This window comes from Chaetodon trifascialis, chromosome 19 (genome assembly GCF_039877785.1).
Source record: "Chaetodon trifascialis isolate fChaTrf1 chromosome 19, fChaTrf1.hap1, whole genome shotgun sequence".
In the NCBI taxonomy this organism is placed as follows: Eukaryota; Metazoa; Chordata; class Actinopteri; order Chaetodontiformes; family Chaetodontidae; genus Chaetodon; species Chaetodon trifascialis.
The window spans coordinates 6441655-6463210 of NC_092074.1; the positions used below are offsets into that span (position 1 = coordinate 6441655).

At 44.7% G+C, this 21556-nt stretch overlaps 1 protein-coding gene across 2 annotated transcripts in view; it reads left to right on the forward strand.

Annotated features, from left to right (window-relative positions):
* Positions 1-509: 509 nt before the first annotated feature.
* The window catches only part of snap25a (synaptosome associated protein 25a), a 34745-nt gene continuing 13698 nt past the window's right edge, over positions 510-21556 (forward strand). Inside the window, exons 1-3 of one of the 2 annotated variants that reach the window (XM_070987714.1) lie at positions 510-785; positions 15393-15536; positions 17570-17611. In XM_070987714.1, coding sequence (XP_070843815.1) covers positions 15465-15536; positions 17570-17611 — 114 coding nt within the window. In that variant the 5' untranslated portion in view covers positions 510-785; positions 15393-15464. The remainder of the gene's footprint in view (positions 786-15392; positions 15537-17569; positions 17612-21556) is intronic. The other variant, XM_070987715.1, reaches the window with a different exon arrangement.

A 21556-nucleotide genomic window follows, 5' to 3' on the forward strand; every position in this document is an offset into this window, starting at 1 on the left:
CCGCCAGTTACTTATGTCACTGTATGTTATGTTGTAGTGGTGCAACCAGAGAATACAGTTAACCAAATGACCACAGATCAGTTTGCCATCAGTTTGCCACGTGGGATCTTCAGCACAGCCGCCGTCACACCAACCAGTCTGATAAGTCATCCTGGTTGTAAACAATGACTAGTCAGCTTGCTTTGATTTGAAGAAGTTCCCATTAAAATCCACCGGAGGCCAACTTTGTGAGCAGTGGCAGTGCGAGGATAGTTTTAGTGGAACGTGGCCACGTTTTTTTTTCTGCTGCTGTAATTAATCAACACTTATTAGGTTTCAGAAGCTCAGACAAATGAAAATGTTGAGAGTGTTGAGAGACGTCTCCAACCAGGATGATCCTGCATAAACTAACAGATCTGTATTAATGCACAGAAACTGGTACGAACAGACACCATTTGAACGTGTATCTGGCACATCCAACATCTCAAAACATCTCAGATATTCAGTGGCTATCAGTGCTGCTGCCCATTATAACAAAGACTTTTTTTGAAGTCTCTCTCCCTCTCTCTCTCCCTCTCTGACAGATATCTATTAAAAGCTGCTGCTGACGTCAAAAGCGTCCGCCATCTTTGACGAGAGCTGCGCTGCTTTCCCCCCATTGAAGAAGCAGTGAGGAGGGCTCAGCCGACGCGCAGTGCCTTTGCAGCATCCCAGTCATATACAGAGAGAGGCTGCTATCGCTTAGCTGTTGATATACGCAGACATTTCCTCCCATTCTGACTGCGGGGCACCGACAACAGGCACAGGTAAGACTCGAGACATTTCCTACTAGATTTGTTATCTTTTTCTGTTTCTTAAACGAGCTGCTTTTGGCGCATTGGAGCAGCAGATGTTTGTTATTCCTGAAACGTGAGCGTTGGATTTCTGAATGATGTTGATGCAAGCGCGCATTCACGTTATGTTCTTTAGGTTGCACCTTGTTTGGGGATGTATTGCGGCATTGTTAGCGGGAAGAGAGGGGTGAAAGATGGGGAGGATGGAGGGAAGAAGGCGAGGAAAGCAATGCGTGACCTCCCGGGTGATAAATCTCAAGCGCGCAGTGGATTGCTGAGAGGATGGCTGCGGTGCGCTATAATGCGTAATGTCAATGTGGGCGTTTTTTCAATGTTTCAGCACCTTGGACAGCGACAGAGGAGGAAAACCACACAGAGGAGGTGAAATGAATGTCTCGGCATGTCGATTTTCTGTCCAAAGGGCGCGTTTTGAAAAGAGGTGCGGGATTGTTTCTGAGCATTCAGGAGAGGGATCGTTTCCTTCAGAAATCAGTGTGACTGAATCAGCGGCTGCGAGCCTCATCTCCCACCTCAAAGCTGATGGAGGCAGCAGGTAGACTGCCGATGTCGCAGCAAGATGGTGAATCATGACTCGATCTGTCGCACTCATACCAGCCAGAAAAAAACAAAGCAAAGCAAAAGAAAAAGAAAAAGAGCACCCCCGCTGGTTTGAGCAGAGGAGTCGGGCTGATTGCGGCGAGTGATGGAGAGAATGTCTGGTGTAGTAAACTGCGCCATGGTGAAGCCGATGGGAGGAGGGTAGCCCATATAAACAGGAGGGAGGGGGGCGCGATCGAGCTCCGTGAATGCGTCGCTTCCTTTTGTTTATTTATTTTTATACCCAGTGTCTTTGCCTCACAAGCGAACAGCTCCGTGCCACATTTACGTGACCGAGGCACGAAGGCAGCGCGGAGATGTCTTGGTGGGCGGAGGTTGGGGGTGGGGGTGTCAGAGGAGAAATTGGGGAGAAGAGCGCCGGGGAGGACCGCGGTGAAGCCCGCACTATGACACCCCGCCCCCCTCCCTCCATCCATCCATCCATCCATCCATCCATCCATCCTGCCCGCCGTCTCCGAGGCGACGATCTGTCAATGAGCCCCGCACGCGCTGTCTGTCCGTCGCGCGTGGCGCACAGTGGCTGGGTGCTGATTCGGTGCCCGAGCGCTCCACATGCCCGTTCGGAGCGCTGCGTGAATATACACACCGCATAGAAAAATGGTGTGCTATAGAATTTGACCTTATTAGCTGTGTTTCGAAAGCACGCAGGAGCAGGCGGGACCGGTCAGGTCCCCGCGTGCGTATGCGTAATGATTTTCCCAAATTCCAATACATAACGCGAAATGAAATAAGCCGTCTGCTGCGAAGCTCGCTGGATTTCTGCAGAAACAGTTGTCTGGGTTTGGTTTGGTGTGATGAATTGACGCCCCTGTGCTGCCTGTCACGCACAGCGCACAATGGCGTGGCTGCAGAGAGAGGAACCCGAGCCTCGTGATGCAGGAATAGAGACATGATTGTTGGCCATCCTGAGGTTTGACGATGCGGCAGATTAGATATTGAAGCCATATTGATCTCTGGCGCACCTGGAATCATTTTGTATCACCACATGGGGCGATGGGCCTGCTGGCGGATTGCCAGTGACAGATGCTGTCACTGGAGGGTTGATTGAATGCTTGTCACATCACTGGATGTCAGGGAGTGAGCACCAACACCAGGATTATATTTACCGACAGATCCCTCAAAGCACGTTCCTTTAGTGAGTGTGTGGTGATTTTTTATGACCCTTAAAATGCTAAAAGTCACAAGCAAACCAGTCTGGGTTCCCTTGTGAAGGAAGAGCAGCCTACAGGCTTTGGACTCTGACAGCTATGCATTCATTCAATGGCAGATTATAGCCGACAGTATATAGAGAGCACAGTAAAGCCCCCAAGGATGCTCCAGTTGCCATGACCGCTATACCATATCGCGTTATGCGGCTTGCACTGTTTGGACTGCAGAGAGGGAGAGAGACTGGAACAGGGAGGGGGTGTTGGTGGTGGTGGGAGGGGGTGTCAGGCCTATACTGCATACACTGTGAAGGGGCTGCTCTCTGGACAAATGGTGACTCACAGCACCATCACCATCCGCTGATTGTTTCTCAGAAACACTCTGGCTGTTGTTCATTTCACATGGGCGCTTTCACGTCTACCTGGATGATGCTGTTCTGAAATGCAGTGAGAGCCTCTGCGATCAATGCTGGCGAACACTGAGCCGGCCGGCCGGCTGGCTGGCTGGCTGCGCAATGCGTGTTTTGGTGCAGGTACAGGTCGTGGTTGTTTCCTTTATCTAGCTGCTCCTTTTTAAGGCTGCGTAGCCTCAAGCTGATAGAGGTGATAATCAAGCCATGATTATGCAAATCAAGCCAGAGAAATGCAGATCATTTCTCTCTTTTTTTTACCAGTTTGTGTGGTTTGAAAGGTCCTCAACAGGGTCAAACCAACCACTCACCTCAACCCACATAAACAGCTTCATAGTAACCTCATACTACAGCCACATACTGTAAAGCCTCACACATTAGTCATAGAAAATAGGACAGTCACGCTTAGTTAACCCCTCTACGAGCAGTCTGAGGGATCATTTCTCCAGCTCTTTCTCTAAAACGGTAAAATCTGATCAGAATTTGAAGGGAAAAGGCTTTTTACTCAAAAATTATCTACAATCTTTGTACGTCTGCACGTATCAGTCAGCTTCAGCGTTGTTTCATCTTTGCCGCTGGCAGTCATTTGCAAGAAAAGGTGCTCTATCTCATCTTTGGAGTAAAAGCCATGTTTCACTTTACATAATGGCTGACGACGCCAGGAGCAGAGCCACAAAAGGCAGTTTACGTTTGGGTCTGAATCCGAAGGACAGCACCATGTCGAAGTACAGGAAAGAAGCAGCCATAATACTTTGCTCTGGGGCATTATTGAAGTGCCCTTGAGCAAACAATTAGGCCGCTGCCTCACTCCCTCTTTTCTAAAGTACTCTAGATTGGGAGTGTGAGCTAGATGTCTACTGCGGTACTTTCTCGCTGTCACAGCGCAGTTCAGGTTTTAGCTGCATGACAAACAAAATCATCCTCATGGATTCAGCAGAGCTTGTTCTGCTGCTGTCGCATTAGTGACTCTGTCCCAGATAATACCCCGTGGTGGTCGACTGTGCCGTTCTTTCTCTCCGTTTTCCTGAACAGTGAGGCCCATTCTTGGTTCGTAGTCCAGAGCCAGAGGAGACATGGCTGTTTTGTCTCACTGGGGACTGTGGCTACTTTTTGGACACGTCATTTCTTTTATTTTCTCTGTGCGAAGTCGCTATGACCTGGAAAAGATTTTATCATCAAGACTCTAGAGTCTTGTCCATAGTTTTTGTCTTTTGCACATGGTGAGCACATCAGGAGTGCATTTACAACACAAAGTCTCCCACATGTCTTCAGCCTTGAAAAAAAGATGGTTTTCAGCCTCTGATATTTACAATTAAGCTGCAGAGTATTTATTTTACAGAGGTCAAAACTTTGAAAGTGTATATTCAGTAGAGCAAAAGCTGTGAAAGAGATGACAGAAACATAAAGGAATTACATAAATCTGCCTCAAGTTAGAAGAGAACATCTGTACCACTCTCACATCTGTCTCTTAAATATGAAACTACTGCCAGCAGCCTGTTAGCTTAGCTTAATATAAAGACTGGAAACAAGGGGAAACTGCTAGCCTGGTTCTGAAGGTCAAAAAAAACCCAAAGTACAAACACTGAAGCATAGAAATGAAGCGGCTGCTGGTGGTCGCTTCATATTCAGAGCACGCACGTGAGAGTGCTGTCAATCTCACATCTCACTCACAAAGAAAGCACCATTCATATTTGTCAAATCGTCAAACTGTTCCTGTCAGTGGAGCAGAAAAGAGGAGCGCTGATGTTATTGCAAGTCAGGGTTGAGCGTCTTTGTGCCCCGTCAGCCCTCGCGGGACCACCTCTCACTTTCTCAGACGCGCGGAACAACACACAGAAACAAAATGGCTGCTACCGAGGCCTCGAAGCTGTGGCGAAGCGTGGAGAGCAAACCTCATCGCGCAAATGCAGATGTTTGAGATGTTTTAAAAGTTGTCTCAGAGGCTTTCTGAAACTTGTCTGATAGAATTGTCTCATTGCATTGTGTCGGGTAGTTAAGTTGTTTATTAATGGAGATGGGTCACAGGCACGAGCTGCTTAGTTGTCAAGACTCCTCTCGGTGCTCGCACACAAGCACAACTCCTCTAAATTTAGCTTTATTTAACTTACCTCAGCTGTACCCACTCACTGAAGTGATATGACAACTACCATCTCCCAAGTGATGCTCCTGCATTTGAAGCTTCCCTGGAAGTGAAAATCAAAAACCTCCTCCATCTTTTTACCTTTTAAAGCCACATTTATGAGACAGTTATCTGTGAGGCCGATCCACTGCGCTGTCAGGCCCTGTCATCGTTCTGCCATCTGTCCTCCATCCCGCTCTCGCAGGGTAACATTATTATTCTTTTGATTAATGAGAGGAATTTAGGGAGAGGAATGGAAGTGTGGAGAGTATAAATCTGAGCCAGATAAAGTGCAGGTTGAATCTTTTAAGGAAATACTATGAACGCTTTCTGTGGAAATGCAGATTGCAAATCCATCCATCCATCCATTATCTATACCGCCTATCCCTTTCGGGGTTGCGGGGGGCTGGAGCCTATCCCAGCTACAATGGGCGAGAGGCGGGGTACACCCTGAACCGGTCGCCAGCCGATTGCAGGGCCACATGAAAGGACAAACAAACATTCACACTCACACCTACGGACAATTTAGAGTCATCAATTAACCTAATGAGCATGTTTTTGGTCTGTGGGAGGAAGCCGGAGTACCCGGAGAGAACCCACGCATGCACGGGAAGAACATGCAAACTTCACACAGAAAGGCCCCGCCTGACCCGGGGATCGAACCGGCAACCTTCTTGCTGTGAGGCACGCGCACTACCTGCTGCGCCACCGTGCAGCCCAGATTGCAAATCCAGAATACTAAATTAAAAATTAAATTCCAGATGATAATAAGCTTCAGGTCTCAGATTTTACTACGGCAAGCTGCACTCTCTTGTGTGTGTGAGTGTGTGGGATATGATGCAGACCGCTTCAAACATATCACTTTCACCATAGCATTAACCACGGCTCTCGCAGTAAACCATCCCTGCGCAACTTTCCACAATAAAAGCATGTATAGACGGCGTCACTGAAGCATAAAGTCACCAATTAATCTGCTCGGATCAACATGAATACACCCTCTGCCCTCTACATTACGTGGCATTGTGTGCTCAGGTGCGGGGACAATACGACTGTATCAGTCTTCTGCAAACACGGCACTGTGTGGAGTGTGGAGACGGTTTTCATTCAAGGATCAGCGGAGTGTCATGTGGTGCTTTTTTGGTGATATTGTTGCTGTGGGTCTGTGTGTCGGGTCGGGTGATTTATGATGCTGCAGTGCAGCTGACCGAGGGTGGCGGTGCAGGTTAGCCTCTGCAATGCTTTTGCTTGAGCCTTGAACAGCAGGGTATGCGTAGGACAGAGGGGAGACAGAATATCTGACTGATTCTTTCATTTGATGCGAGCTTTGTCACATTCAGACTTCATTATACAGCACGCATGCACTATGACTGCATCACAGTGCGAAGACTGCAGGCATTATAAGGCATAATGGCACGCGTGGTGTCATGTTTTATGTGTTTTGCATCTGATTTGACATTAGAATGAATTTGTTTTGAGCTCCATAGTCTCCATACAGATATTAAACAATCAATTTTCTCACATTTTCTCTTTTACTGTGCATTTTATCTTTTTTTTTTGTTCAACTGCTTAGAATTTCTCCCTAATTCATCCATGTACAATGCATATAATGTATTAAAATGGCCTTAAAAATTATAATAATAATAATTACTATTATTATTATAGAGACATGAGACATAATGGCCTCAAATTGTGATATATACACACATTTTTTTATTTTACAGTTCTTCAGTGGCTCAAATAAATTAGCTTTTTTCTGATGAGTGTATTCTGTCAGAGGGTATTTCTCATCCTCCGGGTGCACCTAATTGCTTTTTAATGTCTTTGTTTTTACGACTTCTCAAATATTTAACAGGCCCTTTCATGACACTGGAGCGGCCTGGCTGCTAAGACCCATGACCATGAGTGAAATAGGGAGTCGTTGGGCATTGAATGCGTCCTGTTGGGCTGTGAAAGAAACCTCTGGGGATCACTGATTGGAATTCTTTCATCTTGTCTCATAATCCCCTTCTGTACAAATATGCTCTATTCCAACAAGCTGTGACCAAAGGGCTAATGAAACACATCAATATTGATTAGGACATAACAGTCTGACGGTCTGTTACTGCAGTGTGGCTAAAACATCAGGACTCCTGCCTTCGCGCTCTGTGGCTGCTTCCTGCCGGGGATTCCATCAAATGCGCACATATAAAAAGGACATTGCTGTATTTTTCACTCAGAGAGCCTTCGCCTCTCTCCGCCCTGACGTTTATTGCGTCGTAAAACACCAGCGCTTGTGCTTCTAATTCAAAACAGGCTGCAGAGGCCTGTGCAGAAATTGCTTGTTTGATTGTTGGTCATATGTTCACCGCCATCCCCTCGAACCCTCCACCCCGTCTGATCCCAATCTTACTTTTTCTCCTTTCAGCTTTACTGCCAACATCAGCCCATGAGCACCCCTTCCTGTCATGTTTCGCTTGTCAGTGTCATATCTCCCCAGGCCCCCCAGCAGCCAAAACGTCATCTGTAATAAATGTGACTGAGGGTGCTCCAATGGGTGGGCGAATGACGCAGCCAGAACCCCTTTAACCCATGGAGACTCCAGAGGTGACTGTGAGGCTAAAGGGCATCAGGTGACAGGCGGTATGCTGCGTATTTTCCTCTTCATCCTCGTGCATGTGTACTTTCTGTTCTTCTAAACTTCCTACGGTCGCTTAAAATAAACATCTCAGTCTGCGCCGCTGAGGTGCTCTTGTCTCGTCTCCTCATATATTGTCACTTTTGCTGTTCTCTGCACTTGTTTCCAAGCAGCAGGAAGCTGGCTGATAAGGAGCCATGCAGCTCAGGAGCAGCGAGGAGGGGGCTGAGGAGGCGGTCAGCCTTAAATCACCAGGCTTGCCCTTGTCTTCACCCTCAGTCTATCTGGTCTCTATTAGCGAGAGCAGCAGCAACGCCACCCTCAAGAGATAATAAATAGGATGATGACATCGCTTTTACTTCGGTGCTGCATGATAATGGATGAACTGTGAAGCAGTTTTTACATTAGCATACACACAGGTCATCCTGTGGCATCCCTCAGGCTGTTTAGAGTGAGCGGTCACTCTGGAAGAGCAGAGTTCATGAGAGAAGGTGTGTGACTGGAATACCAAGTGAGTAACTTCCCGTCATTGACCAGTGGCGTAATTTGGCCCCGACACTTCCAGAAAGCAGTAAACTGGAACTTCTGGCATCCGAGAACCACGCGCACTTCCCATAATGATGAGAAACAAATAAAGCCGTGGACCAGTCTGACCCGCAGCAGCTTCTTAAACCACAGCGTAAAGCACCAACAGTCATTTCTCTCACCGACTTCCTTTGTCTGCTTTACCTCTGAATAGCTTCGTACAGTAAACTGCCAGGGGCACGGACCGGATACGCCTCGTGTGATTTACTTATGTGTTGTATAACATGCCTTGTAGGATGTTATGAACAGATGAGGTTTGAGTGTTTGTGTCTCTGCACATAGAGAGCACAGTCCATGGGGTCCTCACCTACCCAGTGGTCATAGCGTTCATCATACTATAGTGTTTTTCTGTATGGGCCTTTAAATTCTAAAGCTGCCTCTCAGTGTTGTTCCAGCCTAGCTGAACAAACTGCTTTGAGCTCTCTTCCCAATTACACCACAGTCCAGAACATCACCAATAAAACTTCACATTTCATGCAAGTGTTCTTGCTCTATATGCAACCCATCATGACACGATGTTATCATGCCGTAGGCAAGGGCTGATGATTGTATAGCAGACTGATGGGTTCGCGTCTGGTTCTGGATTTGAATGTCTGAGCCACCGTAGCTGTTCTCAAGGCCGCAGTGGAGAAGGTAATGTGTTTCCCCTCCACGATCTCCTCTGAAGTGCTCTCCTCTGTCTGAAGCGGGTAGCCTACACTGTTATGATCCTCCACCCGCTGCTCTTTAGCCATGTGTTCCTGAGCTGTAAATGGTGGGGCCAGATGAATAAGTGATGGGGTCTCGGACTTCTCAGGTCAATAATGCATGGCGTTCTTTGTCGAGCAGGCCACGGGGATGTTGCCGCAGCACTTAGCGCTCGCTCCTCTGCGGAGAGAGAGCTCCAGCTGTAGTGACACTTGGGCTCGTTGTGTAATGTTACATCACTGCTGTTGTTATTCAGGCTCGCTGTGGTTCCTGGAAGGGTAGTGTCATCTTATTGTTATGGTTCGAATGTGAATAAGTAGGATAGAGGAAGCATTTTAGGGTGCGGGGTGATTGTTCTTTTGAGCTCCAGAATGTTTTTGGTATATTTTCCATTTACTGTCTCATCTGTAGTTAAATGACAATTCAACAATGTTCATTTGAAAAGGAACACCCACTCGATCCATTTCACTTCAGTGCCTTTGTCACTGCAGGCTTCTGTAAGGAGAGATAACAGCTGCACCAAGTGAGGAGCTGTTGCAACCTTCACATTTAAGGTGTTTTACCAAACAAGATTTATTTTTACAAGGTAGATTCACATCAATCTCTTATCTGTTACTGTAAAATGTCAAACTACCCTCCCTGTAGATAACCTTTAAATCCAGCTATTGTCGGACCAACGCAGTGTTAAAGCGATGTCTGAATCTGTGCATATCATCTGAAGTTTTTGCAGCAGAGCGGAAAACGAGACGCTGTTTCATCTCTGTCAGCTTGATACATATATTTTTTAAACCTGTGGCAAACTGCATCAGTCACACTCGAGTGACGTCTCACAATTACTTCCTCTGTTGTGAAACGTTCATCAGACATTTCAACGTAACGGTTCCGTCAAAGATCGCTCATTCGGAAAGACAAAGAGAGATGTTTGATGCGGGGAAGGAGAGGGAGCGTCTGAAACCGAAACTGGAGAGCAAACAAAATGGCAGCCAGCACGCACACACACACACACACACAGAGCAAGAGAAGAGAGAGACGCACACATCCAACTCCATGTGCGTGGAACAGTGAAAAACAAAGATCTGTTGTCTTTCTTGCCACAAGCCACATCAAAGCTCCGCAGTATCTCACCGTCATGGTCAGGATCTGTCACGCATGAAGTCCGTCTCACAAGCTTCAAATAATTCCACAGTAAGTATTCAGATAAAAATAGACCAGGAAAAGGACTATTATGGAGCAATAAAGGCACAGCATTTACAAAAGTAGCCTTGATTTTGTCAGATTTATCTATAAATTGCATTTTAAAAATAGAAGGCGTAATATCTTTCAGCATTTTTACAGGCAGTATCTGATGATACATCTAACAGTATTTGGTTATCTGGTAGATTCAGGTGTAAGAAGGAAAGAGGACGACAGAGATGTGAAACAGAGGGAAAGACAGAGCAGAGGGAATGAAGGACTGATATTAAAGAAGAGAGAAAGGAGAAAGTGTCGAGGGTGGAGCAGTCGGTGGGGGCTTGTAATCTTCTGCAGGTAGAACGTGATTGGATAGAGTATGAAATAAGCCGTCCTCCAGGGTGGAAAATGTGCGGAATGGAAATAAGAGCATCTTCATATCTCGGTTATTGTTCCCAGGTGTCAGTCTTATGGCAGTAAACACATGATGGATGGACGGAGAGCTGGAGGAATGGATGTTCTATTGCATACTCAGTGGTGCTTATTTCTTGCAGAGTGTTGTCCAGTACATAAATAAAGGTTTTTAGCTGTTTTTATTGCTTATTCAATTATTCCAAATAGCGTTGATGAATGTGTGGAGTTCTTCTCCAGAAATTGACTTGAAACATGTGACGGCCACGCTGGTCATATATCACATATCACATTTTACAGCATCTGTTTTAGTGCCACAGATTAGATCATTCTGCTAATTAGCAAATCTTACTCTGCCACAGTCACTGGCAACAAGGATGTAATAAAGTGTTTATATATGCTTGCATATGCAGTACTGAGATGGGTTTGTGTGTTTAGTGCGCCGCGCTGCAGCCGTTGTGTGATTTTAATAACTGAGAGGTTGATTTTTGGCCGTGAGCGTTCAGGTTCCCCGTCTTTATTGCTTTTGTTTTGACATGGGGTCAAAAGGTCACAGTGGTTACCATATCCTGCCATAAATGTCAACGTCAGGGTAACATATGGTGACAAGGTGGGAGAAAGACGGGGGCGAGGGAAATTGATTTGGCCAAAATGAGCAAGATAGCTATTAGCTATGATTCTTTTTTTGCAATTCCTGAAGTGATTATACTTATATATATATTAACTTGTGCTTAGTCTGTTAGCTTGATACTAACACATAATGGGAATTATCATTAACACGCTAAAGGAATTAGCATGACACCCACAATAATATCATCTTAACAAATGATCCAAGTCAAACACTACACACTGACCAGCTACAGACCTCACATGAGTAACTCAGAGGTCATCAGTGTTATCGCTCAAAGACATTTAACTGTACTGCAAGTTGCTTAGTGTATGAACACAAAGCTACTCGTGTAACACAGATAAACAACATTACACTAGTTGGTCTGGTAGAATTGGTAGAAACCCTCATTTTGTACTTTTTGAGGTGTTGATCAGCCTGAAGTGATGAGCTTCGATAAAGTCCTGTTCAAAATGACATCAAGCTTGTTTTAATTGACCCTGAATTGTGTACTAGAGATTCTCGTGGGCAGCAGACGTGCACACACATACACACACAGCTCCCTGTGTGGCCATATAAATGGTTAAGTGAACAAATTAACTAAAGGAGAGCGCAATTTTTACAAATTTCTATTCATGCAGCATTCATGTTTGCATTCATTTATTTGTAAAACACAGCAGCAGCAACAGTACATATTAAACCCAAAGACATATTATCTGAAAAATGTCCAGTTATCACATTACTCCACTGACTTACAAAATAGCTAATGATAAACAAAAGCCACATATCCCATATTCATCATCAGCAAAGGTACTCAGGTGGCACTACATGACCGAAATAGACAACAGGTCATTCACACAGGGAGTCGATTTGGCCGAAAGCTCAGAGTGAACTTGAATTTCTTAGTTTAAAATTAGAGCCATGACACATTTGTGCAATGAACAATTAAATAACAAGCTTTTCACAAATCTCAACAATTCTTTTCTCGTCAATAATTGTTTCCATTGCTGCTCAAACAAAGAGCGTCTATCCTGAGCCGTCATGCTCTGGTCATTATGGTCATAAATTCAGCTTGAACTGTAATCCACACTAATTAATGCTGATTAGAAGAGCGTTTTATTACACGATGCTGCTCCAGCAGCATCTTGTGTGGATTCCAGACAAAGCCTGATGATGAACTCCTTCCGGGGCTGAAGCAGGCAGTGCTGAGGGCAGCTAACATGCAAAATGTGAAGCTTGTAATTAAGACGTAAAGTAAAAGGTCAGTGTAGCCTGTTAAAACTTAATTGTCTGAATTTGCTTATGTAACCAGACAGGCAGGCGAGGAGGCCCTCTCTTTCTTCAGCGAGTCGTTCCAAAGATCTGACTCCATTCAGACATTAAGCACTGCACAGTCCGGTTGGAGGTTTATATAACCTAACATGGCCGCCGCTGTTGTGGAGGCATGCAGGACAGCGGGGAGAAAGAGGAGCGAGAGCCAGATCTGAGACATCAGAGCAGAGAGAGATGGAATAAACATGATGCATGAACGTATTCAACGTGCACATTTTGTCTGCAAATCAGTACAAGCTCTTTGAGCGTGTCAGCACTTTGCTCACCTTCGGTTGTATTAACTGGCCTCGGAATAAATGCTGCAATAAACAAGAGCCTGTAAACAGTGCAGGACTTAATCATAATGATGCAGCTGTTGATCTGAGCACGCTTTCATGACTGAATCCATCCACGGAGATGAATGCAGATGAATCTGTAAACCACCAAGGGACGCTTTAATGATTAACACCGTGACAGACTGCGACGCTGCCACGCCAGTGAAAAATGGCTTCATATCCTGTGTATGTGGCTGATGTTGTTGTAAACATCTCTGGACACACCGGTGGGTGAAGCACACACACACACGCACACACACAGAGGGTACAGCGGGACCTCAAAGGCAGAATATCAACCAGGCTGCTCACTCAGTCACCACGATGAGACGTGCCCAGGTGGGGCAAAGCCATCTGTCCACCATCGTACACAGACTCTCACTCCCGCCTTGATTAGTCTGCTGTGCATCTCACTTTGGGGTGAGATTTAGACTGTTTTTCAAAGTAATGATTAGTGTGGTTAACTTATTGTGAGGTTTTTCCATGTTAATGCCATTTTGGTCTCAAAAATAAAATAGTGGTCTAATAAAGACATTTAATTGCTTTAAAGCATAAAGTGAATCTGGTGGATTAATGCATGTGTTTTGTAAAATGTCATTCAGTACAGCATACAGCGCATTAATGTTTCAAGGGTTTCGAGTGGGCTGGATGGTCTGTTTAGGTGTGTTGTTCCTCAAGCAGTTCATTTACCCGCCTGCCATTAACTTCAGTCAGTACACAGAAATAGCAGATTTGGAATAACTGAGCTTGTCATTTGCACTTTGCTCAAGTACACTGCTGATTGTCCTTCACGAGGCTGAACCATCGAGTACTCCGCCTCAGTGTGCCTCAGTGTGCTACTTTAACCCACTGTATTACCTGCACTTTTCATTCACACTGAAGTGCTATAAATTTGTCACTTAAACCTGTCTGCATCAACTTATTTTTTGTTCTCCACTCAGGGGGCAGCAGACACAAGCCATAAACATGTGAGTTACATATTATCACCTAATAAAACTGATATGGTAGCATACAGGTGTTTGCCTGCTGTTGCTGGAGACTGTGTTGATGATGTAAACAGTAACGCTGTGGGCTGGAAAGCCAAATTCAGCTGAAAGATGTTAAAACTCTCCGTACAGCCGCAGAACTGCAGAGCTTTAACAAGCATGTAGTCCTGCTGTCCACTGTTGATAAACTACACGAAACTTTGAACCCAGTAAAAATAAAACCAAAGGTGGAATATATTTTGGTTCAAAGTTACTCAGTTTAAAGCTCCACAGCCCAAATATACAATTTGCTTATCAAGTTGTCAATGGTAACACCTGTCAGATTTAAATCCATTACCGACACCACCTTCTAAAAATAGTAAAATAAAGTCATATATAAAAATAAATTAAATATCAGTGTGAGCGTACGATCGGCTTGTCTGAACCGTCCTAAATCCTTTGTAGAGCTGCAGATCGGTGTTGATTCTCACTAGAATTGGCACTACTCTCAAAATATCCTTGATCAGAGCTTTTTTTGAAAGCCTTTTTGTTTCTCTGAGGACGTCCATAAAAATATTTCATCAGCCAGTGGTTCGTCATTATTCCACCCTGGCCAGTTAAGGCCATTATTGTAGCAGTTTTACCATTAAGTCAAATAACTATGAGCAGGAATTCTAGTTAAACCTGAAACAGTTGAAACAGTTTGGATGCTAATTTGTAAGAATGTCTTGTAGCCACATCCTGTGATAATCACTAACTCATCTGGCACGTGACAAGTTGTTTCATGATCACCTTTGCAGTTAGCTCCCAGTAATCCTACATCTGGAGATGCCCCAGCGTTTGGCTTGCAACACCAGCCTCTCATGACCAACAGAGGGGAGGAGAGGATCACAGCTACAGGGCTAACAGGCTGTTTATGTCTCTCCGTGGCTAATCCTCCAAAATCCCAGGCAACCCTGTCTGAGACTGGCATTCCTCTGCAAACATCAGTTGCCTGCTCCCTTCCTGTTCATTCCCTAACAAACAAACGCTGCCGCTGCAGCTTCCTAATCCTCCATTATACAGCCAGCAACAGTAAACAGAGAGCCGGAGCTCAGACCCTTCCAGTGCCTCTTGGTGTGATTTTTTGGTTTGATTTCTTTTATTGTTTGACTTAAAATCAATTTCATTTGGCCGGTTTGTTGCAGGCTGCACTCTCATCCCTGTGGAATGTATTTTAGATTTTATACCTTTAAGCTGCTGCTGCTGCTATCCAGAGCGACCTGAAGCCGGTGGGTGGAGAGGAGCGTACCACCTTGCTCACTGGCGCCAACTGTTTGAAATAGCCTTGTTGCTCAGACGGATGCAGAGAGGAGATAATGAATGTATGATGTTGTGGGATTGGAATCACAGGTGCATGTCAAGTTCAGGGTTTCACCTTATTCTTGAACCTGTATGTTAATCTCGATGACTTTCCAAATGCCAAAAGCCAGCTCATTTCTATTTCAGTAGTCAATTGTCAAATCATCCAAGTTATCCATCGCCCGAGTCGATTTATGCCTCATTGGACTCAGCTGTGCTGTAGCATCCAAACAATCCGTTCTCTTATCTTTTGTCTGTCCTCCAGCCCTCCCCAAATTCCCACCAGGATCTTCTCTTCCCTGTTGGAGACCTTCTCCACCCCCCACATCCAGCAGCCATGGCAGATGACGCGGACATGCGCAATGAGCTGTCAGACATGCAGCAACGCGCCGACCAGCTGGCCGATGAGGTGAGAACGACACACTTGCTGCTTCACCGTGCTTTGAGTTGTGATGGCGTGGACGCGATGGCTCCTATACTGACTCACAGAGAGAGGGCTTGAACACGCTCCCATGCACACAAATGAGAAGCAGGAACATCAGAGACACGCTCAAATGGCAGATCCTAAAAATCTTTAACAAGACCAATGGATACTAAGAATTTTGTGGATAAATATACAGTTTTTTCACATGATAGAAATCGGCTTTAACAAAAAATATTTCATTAATTTCCTAAATCTGAAAGCTATTTTTCTGAAACAAAAGTCTTTAATTTGAACTGCATTCTCATAATATGTCGGGTGTCTTAAGCCATAACCGTAGAGGTTATTAAAATCATTTCAGTTCAGTCCTTGTATGCATAACAATAGAAATTATACAGCACCATGTTAGCGTCTGCCTGAGGCTGTGGCTCTTTGCATGTGTGTGCACGCATGCGTGTGTGTGTGTGTGTGTGTGTGTGTGTGTGTGTGTGTATGCATTTGTGTGGTTGCAGGTGATGGGAAAGTATCGCTGCGTCTGACTTTACATAATACTACATGGCAATATCATGAGCGCGTGTTTGTGTGTGAGGCACAACCCAAATGTGCGCACTCATGAGTGTGAATTGAAAAAACTGGTTGCGAGTGTGTGTCCGTGTTCGTGTGTCGGAATTCATCTATGCGCTTGAGCTTGTGTGTGTGTGTGTGTGTGTGTGTGTGTGTGTGTGTGTGTGTGTGTGTGTGTGTGTGTGTGTGTGTGTGTGTGTGTAATAATGGAATGAGAAAGAAAGAGACAGTCTCTGCTGTGGCCCAGAGCAGATAAGCCCACACCCTTCCAGCTTCACATATGACTCACACTGCCACAGCTGAGCAAAATATTAAACACACACACACACACACACACACACACACACACACACACACACACACACACACACACACACACACACACACACACATAGGGCATGCATAAAATGGCGGTGTCAGAATTACAGTTTTAGCCTGTGTTGAACTGACTTACATGAGAGGAAACAGCTCATATATTGTCCATTTCAGATGTGAGAACACGAGCTCAAATGCTAAAATATAAGCGCGAGGACATTCTGGTTGCTTCACATGAGACGAAAGGAGAAAGATGAAAGAAAAAGAAAAGAGACTCGAAAAGGAGGAAGAAGAGAAAGAAGACCGGCTACATCAAAAATGGCCGCTCAAATCAAGGCTGTGCCCCATTTGATTCCTTACCCAACCCCCCTTTCTCCTACCCCCACCGCTCCGGGGGATCAGCCGCGCTCGCAGGGAGCACAGCAAGGCGAAGCTGTGTCATTGTAAGAAGAGCGAGGTATCAAAGAGCGCCCATCCCTGCCGAGTGGCAAGCTGTGCTCTGCAGCCACATGCTCCTTACAGAGGGAATTGGAACGTGCAGCTACATATCTGTCAGCACACAGGCTAAGAATAGACCTCCAACAGTCTGGGAAACAGCAGTAGAGAGGGGGGGATCAAAGTGCGCAGTTATTTTTATTGGCAAAGCTGCTGTATTCTTAGGTAAATCACTGGTGAGCAACTGCATCTCCGATGTGCTTCAAAGCAATTTAGCTTTGATTTCAAATCTAAATCGTTGTAAGCAGAAACGTCTCAGAAATCAGTCACTGTTACATTTACATTCAACAGTCCCTTCATAAGGTCAGGCGTATTCAATACTCCCAGCCCAGACAGTCTGTCACTGTGAGTTCATGTTGAGTTCATGTCGATAAACGGCAGATATTGATCCTTTCTGTGTCCCGCTGATTGTTCAAATTGACTCCACTTTGTTGTGATACAGGCTCGCTTATCCTCAATTCAATGAAAATACACAGCACAGAGACGTGATTGTGTTGTTTTTGCGGAAACCCAAGGCAAACTGCATTTGTTTGTTCTCAGTTTTACAGATGTGATGTCAAACCGTCCTTTTTCTGTGTTACGATGGCTGGAGCTGTTTGAATCTGTCATGTGATCTCAGTCTAACTGTGTCTTTCATTTGCCCGCAGTCACTGGAGAGCACTCGTCGTATGCTGCAGCTGGTGGAAGAGGTAAGAAAAACCCAGAAAACTTTGAATTCACTGATAAAATCTAAAGCAAGAACAGGAAATTAACATTATGACACAGGAAGTCAGTCATGTCTCAGATACACCCGGGGCAAAGCTCTTATGTATGCGGGCTTATATGTGTGTACTCTATCAGAAAAACTGCAGAAATTAGAGAATTTAGTGCACTGAGTTTGCATATAATCAGGGAATTTAATGAAAGAAAAAACAGCAGTACCATATAAATTCTTACAGTTTTAGTAGTTTGAATATTACATTTCATTTTGTTCCTGTCTTGCAATTCTGTTACTGTTATTAAGATTTTCATTTCAGCTGTTTGGGAAGAGAGATGTGACCTTAACTCAAAGATTAATTAAGGGATTTTCAGTTACAGTTTTTACACAACGTCCCCATTATTCTCATTTTCCACAAAGAACACCAGGCTGCTCACAACATTTCTCCACTGGGAGAGACTGTAGCAGCACACATGAAGACAGCAGGCTGTCTCACAGGAGGAGAGCTGAATGTGCACTGGTACAGCAAGGACAGTCAGAGGCTCCTTGTTTTCTTTGGATTCTTGGTGGTCTGCAGTAACTCTGCACAGGTTTAAGTGCTAACGTCTGTGGTGGAGCTTGGAGACTGTTAGCTTAGCGTGAACAGACAAGATGTTATGAGCCACGCACAAGCTCAGCTAAGCTAACTGTCTCCTGGCTTTAGCTTCATATTTAATGAACAGATATGACAGTTTTTATTGTTATTTATACACTTTATCTGAAGGGGCGTACATAAGACTGACACGACTGTCATAACCAAGACGTGACACCTGAAGGAGTCCTTATGAATATTTATGTTGTCATGTACTGTCGTCATTAAGTGTCAGTTATGTCATTTTTAATTGCAGCTTTGTTTGAGACGTCTCCGGTGGTTAGCTTACTTTAGCAACAAGTAAAGCTAACTTCTCTCATCTCGGAAAGGTTAATGCATTCCCAGCTGTCGAACTGGCCTTATAACATTTAATGACATCTTAATGTCAAGTCCAAATTGTACCACTGTATCGTGAAACAGTTGTGATCATCTCATGTCATGGTTATGACAGTATCATGTCAAATAAAGTGGGACTTTTTAATCTAACTATGGGCCAGAAAGTGGATATTCCTTATATATCTCTCCTGCTGGTCCCAGAAGACATTGATATTGATCCATTTTTCATTTGGACCTGGAGTCAAATCTCTGACTCATTCCATAGGCAGAAAAAATGATTTGGGCGAGCTGCTGCTCACCTTATTGATTTCTGAAACTACTCAATCCAAATTTAAGATTTAGCTCCAACATACACTATATTCTTCTGTTGTTGAATCTATTAGTCAGATGAGTCTGAGTGAATCATGAGTCATGACGTGAATGACGAGCACATTATGCCAAATGAATTAATGTGTGAGAGAGAGAGAGGATGTATACACACACATATACGCGCAGTATCCATAGCTTTTTATTCGCTCATGTATAAATAATACTGTCAAAGAGAAACAGAGACTGACACGCCAGCAAGCAGACAGAAATGGAGGGAATGAAACAGAGGGAGACGGATGCAGGGAGGAGAAAAGCGTAGACAGCTGGGGGGCAGTGGTGTCTGACAAGCTCTGGGTCCAGATCTCAAGGTCATATTGATCATCAGTCGACATATGTCATCACGCAGCTCCACCCTACGACCGTACTGCAGGCGGGGAGAGACTGAAGGAGAGCGAGACATGGGAGGAATAAAAGGAGATCGTTTACTGCTCCTCCTCCTCCTCCTCCTCCTCCTCCTCCTCCTCCGGTTTAAAAGACAGTCGGAAAGATGGAGGAGGGGTGAAAATGAGAGAAGGGAGCGTGAGAGGGCTGACAGATATGCAGACTCTAATACAAGTCTCATATGAAAGGAGTCTCTTCATTACTAAATTGCTTTAGATTTTCATTTGCCATTATCACGCGAATAGCTAACACCAGGCCGACGTGCCCTGCTTCATAGATAACGCTCAGTCTATTCAATGATAGCATCGCTCAGGATAGGAGATGATGGGCTGGAAAATTGCAATGGCAACAATAGCAGAAAAAAAGTATTTCCTGAATTAAAAGTAGCTGATTTTTCAAATCAGTGCGCACCCGGAGAATACCTCTCTTCTCTACAGCTTTCACTCGACAAAGTGGATGCACTCCTAAGCAATCGATTGCATCCTGCACGGTCACTACAAGCTGCTCAGCTGTAAAACAGTGTTACTGTACGTATCTGAGTGGAAATTCTGTAGAGTAAACGACTGTAATTCTACAGTTTGTCCCTCAAACTGCCTGCAGCTAAGCCAAACCACTGTGGCGTGCCCCTTACTATTAGGCCAGTGTCACAAATACAGATTATTATATTCTATATTATTATCGTATGTACAGTAGATTAAATACATTTATTTGGTCCAAAGGTACATAGAAGATCATTTGATGAAAGAGAGATGTTTCTCTAACATCAGAGGAGTCAATTTTATTTACATATGCAGCTTAAAATCACTGATTCAATGGTTGCAGGTTCCTTTATGATACAGCACACCAACTATAATCTCTAATTCTAATTTTATGTACTTCCAAATTTGCAACCCATCTGCCAAAATGTGTGAATCTATCCACCTGATTTGAACGAGGAATCACCACTGAACCACCTCCAGTCGTCATGATGGGGCATGGCTGATTATCCCTTTGAGTTTGTCCAGGGACACATCTGGACTGCTTTGGGATTTCTCTTGGATGTAGGCTTGCTGAATTACAGCCTGATTAATACACCAGTTTCCTTATTGCTCCCCTCTCGACTCTCAGTCTTCAATATGGCTTTCCTCCCAAACTGCTGAGGAGGCAGGGGGATGTGTGTAATGATGTGTATGTGTGTGCATGCAAGTGCGAGTGTGTGCGCACTGAGACGCCATAATCTTATTTATGCCTATCAGGTCCAACCAGGTGCCACATCTCAGTGTGGCGTCGCTGTATTTCTCAGAAGCAGAGAGGAAGAAGAGTTGCATATAAGCGAGTGTCGCTATCCTCCTCCTCCTCACGCTCTTTCTACCAGCTTCAAAACCTGTAGCTGACCCAGCCTATCAGTGACTAATAGCTTTACTGCTGCTCTCATGCAGCCTCAGCTGTTCTGATGCTTCACAGTCAAAGGAAGGGATTAAAATGAAAATCTGACGGCTGAAAGAAGACCAACAGACAATCTACATTTCAAACGTGGGGGGGGAAACAAGTCTTGCTTCCAGGTTTCAAGCAATGCTAATGCATCGTCCAAAGGTCGAACAGCTGCTGACTCAGAGTCGGTTATTAATTGTATCATTTGTACATGGAAGTCAAATGGCAGGGGTCACGTTTTAATGAGAGCTCTCTTTTGCTATCAGTGTTAGTATTGTTAATCTCCTGGGAGCTATTTCCATGTTTCCTGCTTAAAGTGTAATGGTCTAATCAATAACAGCCTGTATGCTGATGCTGGCGGAGCGAAACATTCTGATTTGTTCCTTCAGGAGAACAGGAACGTCACCAAAATGATCCCTGGGTGTCGGCATGTTCCAGTAGTTTGGCTTTACGGACAACATGGTCGACTAACTACCAGCAGCTCATTTTTCTAAAACCTATGGGTTACCATGTTGTAAATTCACAATTCTCCAGCTCTGCTTTTGATTTTCTCACTGTGGATATTTAATGGAATAGTTCAACATTTTGGGATGTAATTTTCTTTCTTGGAGAGAGTTGAGAAAAAATGATACTACTTTTATGGCTGTATGCTAAATGTGAAGCTAGTTAGAGACCAACAAGCTGTCGCCTCCCGCTCCCAGTTCTTATACTAATCCAGGCTAACCAGCCGCTGACTGTAGCTTCACATTCAGCGCTCAGATCTTGGAGTGGTAGCGATCTTTCCGTCCAGCTCTCCACAAGAAAGCAAGT